At 57.0% G+C, this 20,006-nt stretch overlaps 1 protein-coding gene across 1 annotated transcript in view; it reads right to left on the bottom strand.

The window, feature by feature from the left end:
- Positions 1-18,157, bottom strand: part of LOC133341979 (ankyrin-3-like) — a 105,539-nt gene extending 87,382 nt beyond the window's left edge. Inside the window, exons 1-2 of the mRNA XM_061550824.1 lie at positions 17,879-18,157; positions 3,712-3,930 (exon numbers count right to left, since the gene is read on the bottom strand). Coding sequence (XP_061406808.1) covers positions 3,712-3,909 — 198 coding nt within the window. The 5' untranslated portion in view covers positions 3,910-3,930; positions 17,879-18,157. The remainder of the gene's footprint in view (positions 1-3,711; positions 3,931-17,878) is intronic.
- Positions 18,158-20,006: the final 1,849 nt, after the last annotated feature.

Raw genomic sequence — 20,006 nt, 5'->3', positions numbered from 1 at the left:
GAGATACACACACACACAGAGATACACACGTACAAAGACAAAGACCTCCCCCCCGTATAGCCTTAGTAGACTTTTGGGGCAAGTGCTGTACGAGTACCAATGAAAGCCAGCATGGCACACGAGGGGGTGGGTGGCCAACAGCACGCCCGGACGTCTTTGTTTCCACAGTGGCGATGTTTACACATACAGCACGTGGTACTGAACCAGTTACAATAATTGTCACTGGTGTTGGCCGTGAGCGGGAATCGAACCCTGGTCGACGGGTTCATAGCGCAGTGAGATAGCTGCTACACTACCGCTCACCATCACACACATACACAACAGCCACCATTTGCCACTAAGCGGTGATGACATCACCACAGTGATTGTGCCATGTGAAGTGTTGAAAGCTCGCTGGCAGGTCACGGAACAGACCCAGGTGCTATGGATTGACTGGCTGAGATGGCCGGCAGATGGACCAGCTGTGCCCCCAACTGTGCCAACTTGCTGCGCTTTATCTGTCCGGCGCTTGGCTCAACGTTGCAAGCATCGCTCCTCTGCTCTCTGCTGTCGCTGGAGGGAAACTGCCTCCAACTGCCCAACAGCGTCCTTCACGAACCTCCTCCACAGAAGCCGATGTTGACACCACTGGTACCAGCGATCGGCAAGTTCAATCAGCTCCACATCCTTTGGTACCCGCATAATTCCATCTCTTCTCTAGCTCGTGCTGTGCTTTTTTTTAGCCCCGTCAGAGGTCGCAAACGGGTTTTGATTCCTTACCCGTACCCGTACGCACCAGGGTCGCAAACGGGTACCCGTACCCGTACCCGATACCCGGCCGGGTACGGGTAGCCGGGTATCGGGTAGGGTACGGGTATCGGGTACCCGATTGCGACCTCTGAGCCCCGTCCATGCGAATGCCCAGCCACCACAGGGTCAAACAGCGTCTGCTTAACCATGCGGTGGCTGGGCATGTTGGCTACATGACCCAGCCAACGCCGCCTCACCTTCTGGAGGAGCTCATCAATGGACCTGTGTCCAGATCTTTCGAGGATTTTTGAGCACCTTACACAATCTAGCCTGGTTAAACCCAGGATGGAGCGTAGGCCCGACTAATTCAAATTGGCGCAGATGTTCCTATAAAGTGTTCCACATTTCGCAAGCGTAGAGAAGCGAGGGCATGCCTGTGAACGAGAAGAACCTAAGCTACGTATGGCGCAACAGACCAGGTAGCTTCCAAACAGTGTTATGCAGCTGACGAAAAGATAATGCCACTCGGATGATTCTGAGCGAGACCTCTGATGCCAAACCGGAGTTGGTCATAAGCACACCTACCCATGTACGGAAACGTCTCCACTTGCTCTTCACAACTGCCCCATCACTCAGCAGGAGTTGAGAAAGTGGTGTATTGAATGATATGCCCAGGCAGATGCTTAGTTTTGGTGGGGCGGCTGGTAAGGCCCCACCTCACAGTGGCACACTCCAGGTTCAGCAGCAGAACCTCAAAATCCTTTCTTCAGAGTGAGCACTAACCATCACATCATCAGTATACGCAAGACGGTTGACCAGTAAGGAGCCACACACACAAAGACAATTATCCGTAGAGAAGTTCACAGACTGTTAAGGCACGTGCTGTTTGCGAGCACCTATGAAGGCCGGCATGGCACCCGAAGGGGTGGGTGGTCAACACCACGCCCAGCCGCCTTTCTCTCCCCAATGCTGATGTTTGCATACTGCATCAGGTACTCATTTAAGGCTGTGTTGACCGATGGTAGATCCAAGACCAGTTCAAATATATCGTCACTGTTGTTGGTCGTGAGCGGGAATCGGACTCGGGTCGCCGTGATTGTAGTACAGCGCGCTAACCGCTACACTCCCGCTCCCCAACATCAACAACAACCGCCATTCGCTACTAAGTGGCAGTGATGTCACCACGATGCTTGTGCCAGGCTATGTGCACCTTGAGGCCAGGTGAAGTGTTGAACGCCCGCTGGCAGGAGGTCACGAGGCAGACCCAGCAGGTGCCACGGGTCGACTGACTGAGATGAGTGGCTGATGCACCACCTGTGCCCCCTACTGTGCCAAATTGCTGTGCTTTAGCCACCCGGCGCTCCGCTCATTGTTGCGAGCGTCACTCCTCCGCCCTCCATTGTTGTTGGAGGGCGACTGCCTCCAACTGCCAAGTAGCGTCCTTCACGAGCTTCCTCCACAGAAGGCCGACAATATAATGCCGCTCGACTGATTCGGAGTGAGACCTCTGCTGTTAAACCGGAGCCGGTCATAAGCACACTGCCCAGATATGGGAAACTCTTCACTCTCTCCACAACTGCCCCATCACCATTTTGGAGTTGTGGGGGTGGAGTGTCCAATGGTACAAAATACCCTGGCAGGTGCTTAGTTTTGGTGGGGCTGAGGGTAAGGCCCCACACCTCTTAGTGGCAAGCTCCAGGTTTAGCAGCAGCGCCTCCAACGCCTCATCTGAGTGAGCAGCGATTACCAGATCATCGGCATATATAACATGGTTGAGCAATAGGGAGCCATCCCTTGACCACACCCGGGTATCGATCAGCCTCCCATTATATCTGTACCAGATGGAAATTCCTCCGGTACAGATATTTAAGGCCTCACGAACTACGTGGTCAAAATAGATGTTAAATAATGTGGGAGCCAGAGGACATCCCTGTTGCACCCCAAGGTGTACAGTGAATGGCTCCGACTCCCGGCCACGTAGTTTTACCTGAGCCCGCTCACCATTATGAAGGTCCTTAATGATCGTGAGCAGAGGGTCAGGGACTTCGAAAGCACGAAGAACAACCCAGAGCCCAGGCCTAATGATGGTATAATAGGCCTTGACCAGGTCAATAAAGCAGAGATGTAGGTCTTGTTGGAATTCCCTACATCTCTGCTGTAGCAGACGAACAGAAAATATGGCATCCATGCAGGACCACCCTTTCCTGAAACCACATTGAGGTTTGAAGTTTTCGTGACTGCAAGGATCCATACTCTTTGGATCTTTCGGTAAAGTAACGTAGGTGAAAATAATAAATAAATAAATACAAATAAAAATTACTAAATTAAATCACGACGTTTTGGAGGCAACACAAGCTTCCGTCATCAAGTGGGACAACCACAGCAAAAACAGAATTACTGTAGTGGTCACTATGTAGTCCAGAAGATGTTCTTGCTTGGACCCGGCATGCATCCATGCATGATATTGTGTGGATGCACCGATGCACACTCACAGACACATACACACACAAAGACGTTCAAGAGCAGCCACCACCGATTCTGCGTTTGCATTGTACCGGGGTCACGGAGTCAACATGCAGGAAGGCACATCGCCCCAGATCACAGCACGTGCCACGTCCAGTCCCCACCAATATCAGAGAGCTTTGGCAGTGGCCCGGGCGTTGCCTTCCACCGCAGATTTGTCGGGACCCCTACACCACCCAGGTCGCCCGTCCATTCTGCGCCTCGACAGCGCAGCAGGGCTCGCTCGTCTGACCCTGCGATTGTAAAGTCGCCGTTGATCGCTAAGAACGGGCGCTGTCCACGCACCCATCTCCGCCGTTTCCCCCGTTCCGGGGACCGGTTCATCCTTGTGTCGTGGGCATGGCCCAGACAGCGGCGCGTGCGCCACAGCATGCCCTGAACTCCGACCCTTACGGGGACCAGCACCCCACCCCACGTCTCACCACCCTACTCACCCCCTGCCCCCCCCCCCCCACTCACCTTGCGCCTGCGCTCCGTGCTGCGCCTGCGGGTGCTGCCCCCACCGCGCTTGGGCCGCGCCGAGTCCGCATCGCCGCCGCTGTCCCCCCCACCACCTCCTCCTGCTCCCCCCACGCCCACCCCCCCGGGGGTTCCAGGCTCCTCGGTGGGCACCACCACGTCCCGAGACTTCTTCATCTGCGAGGCGGCGTGCGCCATGGCGCCGCAGCGTCACTCCTCCTGCACGGGGCAGCGGTGGCGCACAGCGACGTCACTGCCTCACCCCCCCAAGGGCGACACTCTCTCACCCCCCCAGGGCGTCACTCCCTCACCCCCCCAGGGCGTCACTCCCTCACCCCCCCAGGGCGTCACTCCCTCACCCCCCCAGGGCGTCACTCCCTCACCCCCCCAGGGCGTCACTCCCTCACCCCCCCAGGGCGTCACTCCCTCACCCCCCCAGGGCGTCACTCCCTCACCCCCCCAGGGCGACACTCTCTCACCCCCCCAGGGCGTCACTCCCTCACCCCCCCAGGGCGTCACTCCCTCACCCCCCCAGGGCGTCACTCCCTCACCCCCCCAGGGCGTCACTCCCTCACCCCCCCAGGGCGTCACTCCCTCACCCCCCCAGGGCGTCACTCCCTCACCCCCCCAGGGCGTCACTCCCTCACCCCCCCAGGGCGTCACTCCCTCACCCCCCCAGGGCGTCACTCCCTCACCCCCCAGGGCGTCACTCCCTCACCCCCCCCGGGCGGTCACTCCCTCACCCCCCCAGGGCGTACACTCTCTCACCCCCCAGGGCGTCACTCCCTCACCCCCCAGGGCGTCACTCCCTCACCCCCCCAGGGCGTCACTCCCTCACCCCCCAGGGCGTCACTACCCTCACCCCCCCAGGGCGTCACTCCCTCACCCCCCCAGGGCGTCCACTCCCTCACCCCCCCAGGGCGGACACTCTCTCACCCCCCAGGGCGTCACTCCCTCACCCCCCCAGGGCGTCACTCCCTCACCCCCCAGGGCGTCACTCCCTCACCCCCCCCAGGGCGTCACTCTCTCACCCCCCCAGGGCGTCACTCCCTCACCCCCCCAGGGCGTCACTCCCTCACCCCCCAGGGCGACACTCTCTCACCCCCCCAGGGCGTCACTCCCTCACCCCCCCAGGGCGTCACTCCCTCACCCCCCCAGGGCGTCACTCCCTCACCCCCCCAGGGCGTCACTTCCTCACCCCCCCAGGGCGTCACTCCCTCACCCCCCAGGGCGTCACTTCCCTCACCCCCCCAGGGCGTCACTCCCTCACCCCCCCAGGGCGTCACTCCCTCACCCCCCCAGGGCGTCACTCCCTCACCCCCCCAGGGCGACACTCTCTCACCCCCCCAGGGCGTCACTCCCTCACCCCCCCAGGGCGTCACTCCCTCACCCCCCCAGGGCGTCACTCCCTCACCCCCCCAGGGCGTCACTCCCTCACACCCCCAGGGCGTCACTCCCTCACCCCCCCAGGGCGACACTCTCTCACCCCCCCCAGGGCGTCACTCCCTCCCCCCCCCAGGGCGTCACTCCCTCACCCCCCCAGGGCGTCACTCCCTCACCCCCCCAGGGCGACACTCTCTCACCCCCCCAGGGCGTCACTGCCTCACCCCCCCAGGGCGACACTCTCTCACCCCCCCAGGGCGACACTCTCTCACCCCCCCAGGGCGACACTCTCTCACCCCCCCAGGGCGTCACTCCCTCACCCCCCCAGGGCGTCACTCCCTCACCCCCCCAGGGCGACACTCTGTCACCCCCCCAGGGCGTCACTCCCTAACCCCCACAGGGCGTCACTCCCTCACCCCCCCAGGGCGTCACTCCCTCACTCCCCCAGGGCGACACTCTCTCACCCCCCCAGGGCGTCACTCCCTCACCCCCCCAGGGCGTCACTCCCTCACCCCCCCAGGGCGTCACTCCCTCACCCCCCCAGGGCGACACTCTCTCATCCCCCCAGGGCGTCACTGCCTCACCCCCCCAGAGCGACACTCTCTCACCCCCCCAGGGCGACACTCTCTCACCCCCCCAGGGCGACACTCTCTCACCCCCCCAGGGCGTCACTCCCTCACCCCCCCAGGGCGTCACTCCCTCACCCCCCCAGGGCGACACTCTCTCACCCCCCCAGGGCGTCACTCCCTCACCCCCCCAGGGCGTCACTCCCTCACCCCCCCAGGGCGTCACTCCCTCACCCCCCCAGGGCGACACTCTCTCACCCCCCCAGGGCGTCACTCCCTCACCCCCCCAGGGCGTCACTCCCTCACCCCCCCAGGGCGACACTCTCTCACCCCCCCAGGGCGTCACTGCCTCACCCCCCCAGGGCGACACTCTCTCACCCCCCCAGGGCGACACTCTCTCACCCCCCCAGGGCGACACTCTCTCACCCCCCCAGGGCGTCACTCCCTCACCCCCCCAGGGCGACACTCTCTCACCCCCCCAGGGCGACACTCTCTCACCCCCCCAGGGCGACACTCTCTCACCCCCCCAGGGCGTCACTCCCTCACCCCCCCAGGGCGACACTCTCTCACACCCCCAGGGCGACACTCTCTCACCCCCCCAGGGCGACACTCTCTCACCCCCCCAGGGCGTCACTCCCTCACCCCCCCAGGGCGTCACTCTCTCACCCCCCCAGGGCGTCACTGCCTCACCCCCCCAGGGCGACACTCTCTCACCCCCCCAGGGCGTCACTCCCTCACCCCCCCAGGGCGTCACTCCCTCACCCCCCCAGGGCGTCACTCCCTCACCCCCCCAGGGCGTCACTCCCTCACCCCCCCAGGGCGACACTCTCTCACCCCCCCAGGGCGACACTCTCTCACCCCCCCAGGGCGACACTCTCTCACCCCCCCAGGGCGTCACTCTCTCACCCCCCCAGGGCGTCACTCCCTCACCCCCCCAGGGCGTCACTCCCTCACCCCCCCAGGGCGTCACTCCCTCACCCCCCCAGGGCGTCACTCCCTCACCCCCCCAGGGCGACACTCCCTCACCCCCCCAGGGCGACACTCTCTCACCCCCCCAGGGCGTCACTCCCTCACCCCCCCAGGGCGTCACTCCCTCCCCCCCCCAGGGCGTCACTCCCTCACCCCCCCAGGGCGTCACTCCCTCACCCCCCCAGGGCGTCACTCCCTCACCCCACCAGGGCGACACTCCCTCACCTCCCCCCACAGGACGCCACTCCCTCACCCCCCCTAACAATCTCCCAGATTGTTGGACTCTTTAATCTATGAACTTAAACCTTGTTGATTCGAGATCGGCTACCACTCTGCAGGTCACAACGACACTCGCTTGCCCGGACAAACACTTACTCATACACTCACTCACTCACCCAGACACACACTCCACCATACACTCAGTCACCCGGACACACTGTCCACCATACACTCACTCACTCAGACACCCAGACACACACTCCACCATACACTCACTCACTCAGACACCCAGACACACACTCCACCATACACTCACTCACTCACCCAGACACACACTCCACCACACAGTCACTCACTCACCCGGACACACACTCCACCATACACTCACTCACTCACACAGACACACACTCCACCATACACTCACTCACTCACCCAGACACACACTCCACCATACAGTCACTCACTCACCCGGACACACACTCCACCATACACTCACTCACACAGACACACACTCCACCATACACTCACTCACTCACCCAGACACACACTCCACCATACACTCACTCACCCAGACACACACTCCACCATACAGTCACTCACTAACCCGGACACACTCCACCATACACTCACTCACTCACACAGACACACACTCCACCATACACTCACTCACTCACTCACCCAGACACACACTCCACCATACAGTCACTCACTCACCCGGACACACACTCCACCATACACTCACTCACTCACACAGACACACACTCCACCATACACTCACTCACCCAGACACACACTCCACCATACACTCACTCACTCAGACACACACTCCACCATACACTCACTTACTCACCCAGACACACACTCCAACATACACTCACTCACTCACTCCGACACAAACTCCACCATACACTCACTCACTCACCCAGACAGAAACACACTCCACGATACACTCACTCAATCACCCGGACACACACTCCACCATACACTCACTCAGTCTCACTCACTTAGACACACACTCCTCCATACACTCACTCACTCAGACACCCCCCCCCCCTACACTCTCACTCACTCACTCTGCCCCTACACTCCGTTCACTCACCCACCCAATCACTCACCTACTTAACCGCAAATTCACATACTCATGCACTCTCTCAACACACTGTAGGTCACATCAATTCCCTCGCACGGCTCTGATCTGGAATTCCCTCCTCCCTCCATCGTCTCGTCTGCATTGCTCCATTCAAGAGACTTCTGAACTCTCGCCTATTCTGCCTTCCATGGTGCTGTTTGTTGCTGGCGCCTTGACGTTGTGGACCTGTGCTCTGCAGCTGTTAAGGAACATCTCCAAATGATCTCATTCTCCCACTGGTCTCATTCTCTCCACAGGGCCCCGCCCTTGCCCACCTCGCCCACCACACCCACCTTGTCTACCTGGTCTACCACACCCACCACACCTACCACGCCCTCGCCCACCTCGCCCACCACACCCACCTCGTCTACCTGGTCTACCTGGTCTACCACACCCACCACACCTACCACGCCCTCGCCCACCTCGCCCACCACACCCACCTCGTCTACCTGGTCTACCTGGTCTACCACACCCACCACACCTACCATGCCCTCGCCCACCTCGCCCACCACACCCACCACACCCACCACACCCACCTCGTCTACCTGGTCTACCACACCCACCACACCTACCACGCCCTCGCCCACCTCGCCCACCTCGCCCACCACACCCACCTCGTCTACCTGGTCTACCTGGTCTACCACACCCACCACACCTACCACGCCCTCGCCCACCTCGCCCACCACACCCACCTCGTCTACCTGGTCTACCTGGTCTACCACACCCACCACACCTACCACGCCCTTTGCTCACCAGGCCCACCACACCCACCTCGTCTACCTCGTCCTCGCCCACTTCGCCCTCACGTACCTAATCCTCGTCTACCACACCCTCGCATACCTCGATAGGAGCACAAAACCAGAGCGGTCAACTCACTGCCATTCATACATATACAGGATAAGACAAAGATCCCCCGTGTAGCCCACACAAGCTGTGGGAGCAAGTGCCGTTAGCGAATCCCACCTACGAAGGCCGGCCGCCTTTGTCTCCCCAGTGGTGACGACTACACCCGGCTCCAGGTGCAAGGCTGAGTCGGCCTAGTGGAGGCCAGGGACCGGTTGAGATCATTCATCACTCATGTTGGCCGTGAGCAGGAATTGAACCGCTGCTGCTGCTCTGTGGTGTGTACATTACACACACACAGAGCAGCTTGATAGGGGGTCGGGACAGGGGTATGGGACGGGGGAGGGACAGGGGACAGGGGTGGGGTGCAGGGTGGGGGACAGGGTGGGGGGCATGAATGGGGTGCAGGGGTGGGGTGCAGGGGTGGGGTGCAGGGGTGGGGTGCAGGAGTGGGGTGGAGGGGTGGGGTGCAGGGGTGGGGGACAGGGTGGGATCAGGGCGGCCTCTGCTGGGTGTTATGAGACGCGACACTGATGCTGCTGCTGCTGCCTGGATGATTCAAACGCTGCACCCACCGCTGCACGGGGTAGGCTCATATTAAACCCAACGCTGCAAGGCTGAGCCACTGCTGTAACACGAATCCACTGCTGCACAGTGAAGCCACTACAGGCAGGGCTAAGCCACCGCAGGCAGGGCTAAGCCACCGCAGGCAGGGCTAAGCCACCGCAGGCAGGGCTAAGCCACCGCAGGCAGGGCTAAGCCACCGTAGGCAGGGCTAAGCCACCGCAGGCAGGGCTAAGCCACCGCAGGTAGGGCTAAGCCACCGCAGGCAGGGCTAAGGCACCGCAGGCAGGGCTAAGCCACCGCAGGCAGGGCTAAGCCACCGCAGGCAGGGCTAAGCCACCGCAGGCAGGGCTAAGCCACCGCAGGCAGGGCTAAGCCACCGTAGGCAGGGCTAAGGCACCGCAGGCAGGGCTAAGCCACCGCAGGCAGGGCTAAGGCACCGCAGGCAGGGCTAAGCCACCGCAGGCAGGGCTAAGCCACCGCAGGCAGGGCTAAGCCACCGCAGGCAGGGCTAAGCCACCGCAGGCAGGGCTAAGCCACCGCAGGCAGGGCTAAGCCACTGCTGCCCGCGTTAGGGAGGAGGAGGAGGCGGCGACTTCTGCGGCAGAGCTGCACTGCGCCTGTCTCTGCTGCAACAGCCCCGCGTCACCGCAGCCCTGAGCCAAGGGGGGTGGTGGGGTGGGGGACGGTACCAGCTGGGTGTAAATACTGCCCAGCGCCCACCACGGGCAATGCCCAGCACTGGCAGTAAAGCAGCGTGATGATGAGCGTGCATATTTTCCACTGCTAAAGCTAACAACAGTGGGCCCGATTTCACGATGTTTATTCATTTAATCCCAAAGAACTACCGCCCTGTCCTCGCTATCGCAGTCATTCGCGATCGCCCGAAACGGAATCTGCAAGGAAATCGTTGGTAGCGGTCGCCACCACCCCCCCCCCCCCCGATTTTGAACCCTGCAATACGGCGCGGCGTGTAAACATCGGCACTTGGGGAGACGAAGGCGGCCGGGCGCGGTCCCATCCGTTATGCGGCCCCCGCAGCTGATCGCTAACAACACTCGCCACGAATCAACACGACGATCTGCCGTTGTACGCGTGTGCGTGTGTACACGTGTGTGTGTGTGTACACGTGTACACACACACACACGCGTGTGCACATGCGTGTACACGTGTGTGTGTGCAGCCTCTCTCATCCTCGTGTTTACGAACTCCGAGCCAGAGGTGGGGGGAATGGTGCATGTGTGTGTATATACACGTGTGTGTATATACACACACACACGTGTACACGTGTAGCGGTTAGCGCGCTGCGTTACAAACCTGGCGACCCGGGTTCGATTCCCGCTCACAGCCAACACCCTGTGACGATTATCCGAACCGGTCCTGGGCCTCTCCTAGGTCGACTCAGCCTCAAATGAGTACCTGGTGCGATATGTAAACATCGGCACTGGGGAGACAAAGGCGGCCGGGGGCGTGGCGCTGGCCACCCACCCCCTCGTGTGCCGTGCCGGCCTTTATAGGTGCTCGCTAACAGCACTTGCCCCTACAGTCTAAGGCTATACGGGGGATCTTTGTTTGTGTACATGTGTGCGCGCGTGTTTTTCTTCGTGACCCGCATGTAAATATACATGGGCTGCATACCGAGTGCTGTATCATGTGTAGGCATGTACACGTGTGTGTCACGCCTGTGCTTGTATGATGCACGAGTGTTGATGTGTACGCACGCATTCTCTACGCATGCATGTGTGATTGTGTGTCTGTGCGTTGTACGTGTCAGCGGTTGTGTATATTTATTTCCCTTAATTATCTACATTATTGCCTTTGTATATGTATGCACGTGTGTGTGTGTGCGCGCTTGTGTATCATTAACGTGTGGATTTGTACGCACACACATCCACGTATTGCGTGCGTGTGTATAATGCCTGCGCGTGTGTGTGTCTAATGCCATGTATGCGTGCATGTATGTGTTTACACACACACACACAAGCAGCCGTATTGCGTGCGTGTGTACACGCGTGTCTGTGTGTAGCGATAGCCCAGCTGGATCTCACCTCTTTGCTCCCTGTCGCCTCGCCGCCCCGTGCCGCACTCTGCAAGCTCCCCCGACTCTCCCCCCTCACTCCTTGATCCCCACTCCCACGACTCGCACCGCCGCTTTTGCAGCGAACGGCTGCGTCCAATCGCGAAAGAGTGCGCGGACCGTACCAACTCTCTCCCCCCCCCCCACGCGGAGGGGGTGAGTGAGTGATGGGATGGGGAGGGGGGTGAGGGAATGGGTGAGTTGGTGAGTGGGTGGGCGAACGGGTGGGTGGGTGGGGATGTGAGTGAGGGGACAGACTGAGCGGGTGAGTGGATGACCGATCGAGTGTGTGAATTCGCGAGCGGGTGTGTGGGTAGTTGGGTTGCTGGCTCAGTGGGTGAGCAAAGGAGTAAGCAGACGGACGAGTTGGTGAGCGGGTGAGTGGATGGGTGTGCGAGCGGGCCGACGGGTAGATGGGGTGGGGAGACGAGGCGATGTTCGTGACGCAGCAGAATAACCAATCGCACCGTCGTGTTCCGCATTCCCACTGCGCAGTGCAGCCGCGCGGCCACTGGTAATTATGATGATGCAGATCCTACGATCATGATGATGCAGATGTCATGATAATTATGATTCAAACACCATGATCATGGTTATTCAGATCCTATGATCATGAAGATGGTGCAGATTTCATGATGATAATTCAGATGCCATAATGATGATTCATATTCCATGATGATGCAGATCCCATAATGATGTTGCAGATCACATGATAATAATGATGCAGGTCCCATGATGATGATGCAGATGTTATGATGTTGATGCAGATCCCACGATGATGATGATGATGCAGATCCCACGATGATGATTCATATCCCATGATGATGCGGATCCATAATGATGTTGCAGATCACATGATAATAATGATGCAGGTCCCATGATGATGATGATGATGCAGATGTTATGATGTTGATGCAGATCCCACGAAGATGATGATGCAGATCCCACGATGATGATTCAAATCCCATGATGATGATGATGCAGATCCCAGTGGAGCAGCATCACAGGGCGTGTAGCAGTGTCACCCTGGACACTCCGCGTCGCGCTAAGCCCAGACAGGTCGCCTCTTTCACGGATCTCTCTCCAAGTAGGTAAACATTGGCAACGTGGACATTTTATGGGTTATATGTTTCGGCAGCATTCGTTTAATCCAAGAAAACGCTGCCGGGGTTTGAGAGTCGGTGTTTCATCAGCGGTCAGATTAGTTTACACCAATTTTGGCGAACTTCCAGATGTTTATAGGCAAGATCGGGGTCGTCTTAGTTAACTGTATGTCTTTGCCTTTTAACATCTGGCAGTTCACCAGCATTGCTTCAATCGAGCGTGACTGCTGATGAATAACCGTATTGTCGAAACCGGCCCAGTGTTTGTTTGCGTTGAAACAATGCTGATGAATCTTGATTAGAAGCTTTCGTGACTGCAATATTTCATACTCTGAGGTTCTTTCGGTAAAGTCACGTGGATAGGAAAATAAATAAATAATAGATCACGACGTTTTGATCGCAACAACAAGCGATCGTCCTCAGGTGAAAGAGAGGAACAAGCTTCTAATCAAGATTGAACCGCCTCTACGGAGAGGTTTTCCACACAACTCAGACATAATTTCAAACGAGAAGATGGATGCAAAATTTAGCAATCTTTGGAAGGACTTGATCAACCGGGTAGAGTGTTAACTGTTGTGTTAGTCGACTCTCTGAGTTGCATTACATTTCTAAATTTTGTTAAGTTTGATATCTCAGCTTCCTTGTCACATTTCTTTTAAAATCCTTTATATTAAGTTCGCTTGCTTGCTTGCTTGCGTGCTTGCGTGCTTGCGTGCTTGCTTACGACCGTGCAAACCTTTCGGTCGTTTTTTAACCCACTTCCCGTGATCCAATCGAGCTGACATTTTGCACACAGACTCGTTGTGCGTGACAATTAATTTTCGTGAAAAATCTTTTCCAAAATTTTACACTGTTTAGGGAAAAATAATTAAATATTTAATTACCAATTGTTTAATACTGCAGACAATCATCTGACCCATAGGTGGCAGCCATCTCAAGCCAGAGGACGAGAGGACTCTAGCCGCCACGCATATAAAGGATTTATAGTGAAAAACTTTGTTTTTACGGGTTAATTTTTTTTCTCTCTCTCACCCAAGCCCTCTTTGAATTGTATCCCCACCCTCTCGCCCCTTTACGGCCTCCCCTCCCCCCTCCCCCTCTATATATGCCTCGTCACAGAGGCATGTTTCTCTCTTTCACCTGAGGATGATCGTTTGTTGTTGCGATTGAAACGTCGTGATCTATTACTGATTTATTTTCCTATCTCCGTGACTTTACCGAAATAACCTAAGAGTATGAAATGCTGCTGAAGTTATGTTTCCCTAAAGGAAAAAAAAAAGATCTCCAAAATTCTAAACAAACATAAGATCCAAGTCCGATTCAGTACAGTGCATAAAATCCGTGATTTGATTCCATCTGTGAAGGATGTCGTTCCTGACTTACAGTATCCTGGAGTCTACAAATTGAGTTGCATTTGTGGTGATTGCTACATTGGAGAAACGAAACGTCATGTTTCTGATCGTGTCCGCGAGCACAAGTCAGATCTGAAACACGGCAGAACTGATTCTTCGGCCGTTGCCGATCATTGCTACAACTCGGTGGGCTCTCATGAAATTGTATTTTCCGAGACCAAGGTTATCTGCAAACCTCCTGGCTACCATCAAAGGTTTGTACACGAAGCCATACAAATATACAAACACAGACATAATTTCAACCGTGATGACGGTTACAAACTGACTAATCATTGGAAAGATGTGATTAACCATGCAAAAAAGATTTAACTACACTTATTTGCCAATCTTATTTTTTCAGACAACCATCACAGTTTTACCATGTTTAGTGGTGGTCTCCCTGTTACAGGTTGAGTCACAAACCGCACCTCTCCATAACAAAGGCTCAGCCTTTGTTATCCAGTCTATTCTTAGTCTCAAGCCTCACCTTACCATATTAATAAAAGTATGCGGCCCTTGCCCCACCATTATATAAACGGAGTGGTAGCTTCTGCAATCTCTCATTTACTTGATACAGCTGTCGTGGCTGTGACGGTACAACCTGAAGACGGAAGCTTGTGTTGCCTCCGAAACGTCGTGATTTTTATTTTATTTTACTTTTTAATGTTTTTACCTACGTGACTTTACCGAAAAAACCTAAGAATATAAAGGAAAGCCGTTTAACGTGATACACTGATCCCAAACGCGGTGTTACAACGGTCCCACACCCCAAGTTGCATCGGTCCCGCACACCAAGATACATCGGTCCCACCCCCCGAGTTACATTGGACCCACCCCGAGTTACACCGGTCCTATAGCCTGAGTGACACCGGCCGCACACCCCGAGTTACGCCGGTTCCACCCCCGGGTTACACTGGTCTCACCCAGAGTTATACCAGTCCCACCCCCCGAGTTACACTGGTCCAAAACCCCAAGTTAAACCGGACCCACCCCCTAAGTGACACCGGTCCCACCCCCAGTTACACCGGTCCCGCACACCAAGATACATCGGTCCCACCCCCAGAGTTACACCAGACTCACTCCCCGAGTTACACCAGCCTTACACTCCAAGTTATACCGGTACCATACCTCAAGATACAAGCGCAATATACATCAGTCCCACACCCAAGTTTAACCAGTCCCACTCTCGAGTTACGCCGGTTCCACCCCGCGTGTTACAGTGGTCCTATAGCCTGAGTTACACCAATCCTATAGCTTGAGTTACACCGGCCGTACACCCCGAGTTACTCTGGTCCCACCCCGAATTACCCCGGACCCAACCCCAGTTACACCGGTCCCTCACCCCAAGTTAGAAAGGTTCCACACCGAGTTACACAGGTCCCATTCCCCGAGTTCCACCGGTTTGATCCTCCGAGTTACACCGGTCCCACCCCAAGGTACACTGGTCCCTCCCCGAGTTATACCGGCCCCACCCACCGAGTTTCACCGGCCCCACCCCAAGTTACAACGGTCGTATAGCCCGAGTTACACCGGCCTCTCCAAGTGACACGGGTCCTACACCTCAAGATACCAACAGTCCCACACCACAAGACACACCGGTCCCACACCCAGGTTACACTGGTCCCACCCCAAGTTCCACCGGTTCCACCCCAAGTTAAACCAGACCCACCCCCCGAGTTACACCGGTCCCACCCCAGTTACACCGATCCCACCCCGAAATATACCGGTCCCACCCCCCGAAGGTCAGCATACATACACATGCATAGTGGGTAGGCACAGGTGCTCACGCAGCGACACCCGCTGGCTGTTACACGATTGCCCCGGTAAGCCGGTAACCATTCCGGAATCCCGTGGAGTTTCCCGGAATGAACGCACTTGGCCCGCACGCGCGAACGTACGAAACGTCACGGCTATACCCACTCACCATTTGTGCGGCATTCTCCCCCCCCTCCTCCCCCCCAGTTCACCAGCCTCTGCGATCGTTCGCCCAGGCCACTGCTGCCAGGCTGGAGGCGGGGGGGGGGGGCTCGTCGGTGCGATCGCTCCTCTCGGGGTGGATTTTGGTCCACACTTTCACGCTCACCGTACACGTTTTAACCACAACCACACGCAAAGTTTGCCGACGAGATATTAACCACCTCGGCTGGTATACAGGGGGTTGTGGGTTCGATCTTGACCCTGACGACTGCTGTATATTTGAAGTTTGCATGTCTCTCTCTCTCTCCCCATGGTCGCGTGGATTTTTCTCCGGGTTTATCCCTCCACATTTAGAATCAACACGCGTTTAGAGCATTTGGCCGCTATACATTTTTACACGATGAGCCACTTCGTTGAGCTATCATTTGTGATAGCCAGGTCGCTTCTGCAAAAGAGCTACAGAGCTCGGTGGGCATTACTTAGTCAAATTAAAAAAATAGTTTACTGGTTCCGGGAGATGGAATCGAACCGGCGATCATCTGAATCACGTGCCCAGTTGCGCTGCTGATCGCTCCCGCCACGGCGGCTCTTCCCGTGACTCCGTTAAAGAAGTGAACACGTCTGTGTCTGTCGCTCTCGACATTTATATTTGTGCGGCAAACTTTTATTGACCGGTTCTTCCAGGATGTTTTCATCGTGTTATCGCTGCAATGATGACTCTCACACACACGCACATGTACACACAGATATTACACACAAGTACACACATGGTACACACACACACACAGATACAGCAACGTACAACAACTGCCATTCGCCACTAAGTGGCGGTGACGTCACCACGGCGCTTGTACCAGGCTATGTGCATTTTTGAAGCCACGCGAAGTGTCAAAGGAACGCTGGCAGGAGATCACGGGACAGACCCAGGTGCCATGGGTTAACTGACGGAGATGGCTTGTAGATGTACCACCTGTGCCCCCCACTGTGCCAACTCGCTGCGTTTTAGCCGCACGGCGCTCCGCTCGTTGTTGTGAGCCTCCCTCCTCTGCCCTCCGCTGTTGTTGAAGGGCGACTGCCTCCAACCGCCCTAGAGAGTCCTTCAAGAGCCTCCTTCTTCACAGAGGTCAATCTTGACACCGCTGGTACCAGCCACGAAGTGGCGGTGACGTCACCACGATGCTTGTGCCAGGCCATGTGCACCTTGAGGCCACGTGAAGTGTCGAACGCCCGCTGGCAGGAGGTCACGGGGCAGACCCAACAGGTGCCACAGGTCGACTGACTGAGATGACTGGCTGATGCACCACCTGTGCCCCCTACTGTGCCAACTTGCTGTACTTTAGCTACCCGGCGCTCCGCTCGTTGTTGTAAGCGTCGCTCCTCCGCCCTCTGTTGTTGTTGGAGGGCAACTGCCTCCAACTGCCCAGTAGCGTCCTTCACGAGCCTCCTCCAGTAAGGCCGATCTTGACACCTCTGGTACCAGTCATCGGCAAGTCCACTCAGCTCCACGTCCTCCTGTACCACATCATTCCATCTCTTCTCTAGCCCGTGCATGCGGTGGCTGGGCATGCGGTTTACATGACCCAGCCAACGCAGCCTTGCCTGCCGAAGGAGCTCACCATTTGGACTTTGCCCAGATCTTTCAAGGATTTGTGAGTTCCTCACACAATCTAGCCTGGTTAAACCCAGGATGGATCGTAGGCAGGCTAGCCTAAATGTTTCTAACCGGCGAAGATTCTCCATTCGGGGGGGTCCACGTTTCGCAGGCGTAGAGAAGGGAGGAAATGACCGTGGCCGAGAAGACCTGAAGCTTCGTGCGGAGCGACAGACCAGGTAGCTTCCACACAGCGTTACGCAACCGATGAAAATATATTGCTGCTCGACTGATTCGGAGTGGGACCTCTGCTGTTAATCCGGAGCCGGTACACACAGACACAGGTACACACAGACACAGGTACACACAGACACAGGTACACACAGACAGGTACACACTCCGCGGGTGCACTCACCGCCCAAGTTCGCCTCCTGATGTAGGCTATGGGTTTGCCGCCGTTGTGTGGCACCTCTACCTCGTCCATGGCGGCCGCGTCCTCCCCGCCGCGTGCAGCGCCGCACTCCGCAAGTCCCGCCCCGAGTGGGATGTGGATTGTCACGGCGTCCACGGGAAGCCACGGGAGGCGACGTCCCTCGCCTCGTCCACCTCGCAGACCCCGGGGTGCCCTCCTTGGGCACGCGGTCCACGATCGCGACGCGCGGACGGGGTGGGTGGGGTCGTGTGGTTAAGGGCGCGTTGAGCAGAAGTGACACACAGAGTGTCACTGCGCCACGCTGCTCAGCGCAAACACGTGGTGCTGTGCTCCGCACGCACCTCCACGCGGCATGTCACCGCAGCGCGATGCGCCGATCGCGAGGAGGAGCTGATTTTGCGGCGCGGCTCGCAATCAGCTAAGTGCTGCTGCTGCTGGGCGAGCGATTTCATCGTTTTTGACCTGCGGCTCCCAATCCGCTAATGGAGCGGCGCGCGGGCAGCAGCAGCAGCAGAGGCGGCCGTGCCCTTCCCACCGGGCAGTAGTGGTCGCTCAGTGGGATCATGAGTTCCTCCCTGGTCCTCCAGGTGATGAGTCACGGCGGGATGTGGATTGTCACGGCTGCTGAGCGCAGGCGTGACACAGTGTTGGTTGTTCAGTGAGTGATGAGTGAAAGTGTTGTTGTGACATTTACTGTGGTGGTTGAAGACAGTGTGGTGGTTGAGTGAGTGAGTGGTGAGTGAGTGTGTTGTTGTGACCTTTACTGTGGTGGTTGAAGACAGTGTGGTGGTTGAGTGAGTGAGTGAGTGGTGAGTGAGTGTGTTGTTGTGACCTTTACTGTGGTGGTTGAAGACAGTGTGGTGGTTGAGTGAGTGAGTGAGTGGTGAGTGAGTGTGTTGTTGTGACCTTTACTGTGGTGGTTGAAGACAGTGTGGTGGTTGAGTGAGTGGTGAGTGAGTGTGATGTTGTGACCTTTAGTGTGGTGGTTGAAGACAGTGTGGTGGTTGAGTGAGTGAGTGAGTGGTGAGTGAGTGTGATGTTGCGATCAGCTGTATGGGGGCGGTTCAATGGTGTAGGTCGTTGAGTGGTGAGTGAGAGAGTGTGTTGTTGAAACCTACGGTGAGGTAGTGGTTAAACGCAGTGTTGTGGTTGAATTAGTGAGTGGTGAGTGTGTTGTTGTGACCAGCAGTGAGGTGGTGGTTGTGGTTAAACACAGTGTGGTGGTTGAGTGAGTGATGAGTGAGTGTGTTGTTGTGACCAGCAGTGAGGTGGTGGTTAAACACAGTGCTGTGGTTGAGTGAGTGGTGTGTTGTGACCAGCAGTGAGGTGGTGGTTGTGGTTAAACACAGTGTTGTAGTTGAGTTAGTGAGTGGTGAGTGTGTTGTTGTCACCAGCAGTGAGGTGGTGGTTGTGGTTAAACACAGTGTGGTGGTTGAGTGAGTGAGTGATGAGTGAGTGTGTTGTTGTGACCAGCAGTGAAGCGGCGGTGGTGGTTAAACACAGTGTGGTGGTTGAGACAAAACATGCAGCATCTGGAGACCTCAACGTGGTAGGAGTTTACTTGAGTGTAGTTTACAAAAACCGTGACCATGGTAGTAGCAAGAGAAGAGAGATCAGGAGGCGACTGGAGTGAATCAATCTAAAACAGTGTGCTGGGTGCAGCAGTGGAGATTGCGTTTCCTGGTGCAGCAGCGGAGATTGCGTTGCCTGGTGCAGCAGTGGAAATTGCGTTGCCTGGTGCAGCAGTGGAGATTGCGTTGCCTGGTGCAGCAGCGGAGATTGCGTTGCTGGGTGCAGCAGTGGAGATAGCGTTGCTGGGTACAGCAGTGGAGATTGCGTTGCCTAGTGCAGCAGTGGAGATTGCGTTGCCTTGTGCAGCAGTGGAGATAGCGTTGCCGGGTGCAGCAGTGGAGATTGTGTTGCTGGGTGCAGCAGTGGAGATTGCGTTGCCTGGTGCAGCAGCGGAGATTGCGTTGCCTGGTGAAGCAGTGGAGATTGCGTTGCTTGTGCAGCAGTGGAAATAGCGTTGCCTGGTGCAGCAGTGGAGATTGCGTTGCTGGGTGCAGCAGTGGAGATTGCGTTGCTTGGTGCAGCAGTGGAGATTGCGTTG

The sequence above is a fragment of the Lethenteron reissneri genome, chromosome 2, assembly GCF_015708825.2.
Source record: "Lethenteron reissneri isolate LAM-NWPU_2019-01 chromosome 2, ASM1570882v1, whole genome shotgun sequence".
Taxonomy (NCBI): Eukaryota; Metazoa; Chordata; class Hyperoartia; order Petromyzontiformes; family Petromyzontidae; genus Lethenteron; species Lethenteron reissneri.
Note: the sequence above shows the minus strand (reverse complement) of the source record. Positions and strands in the feature narration are given on the sequence as shown.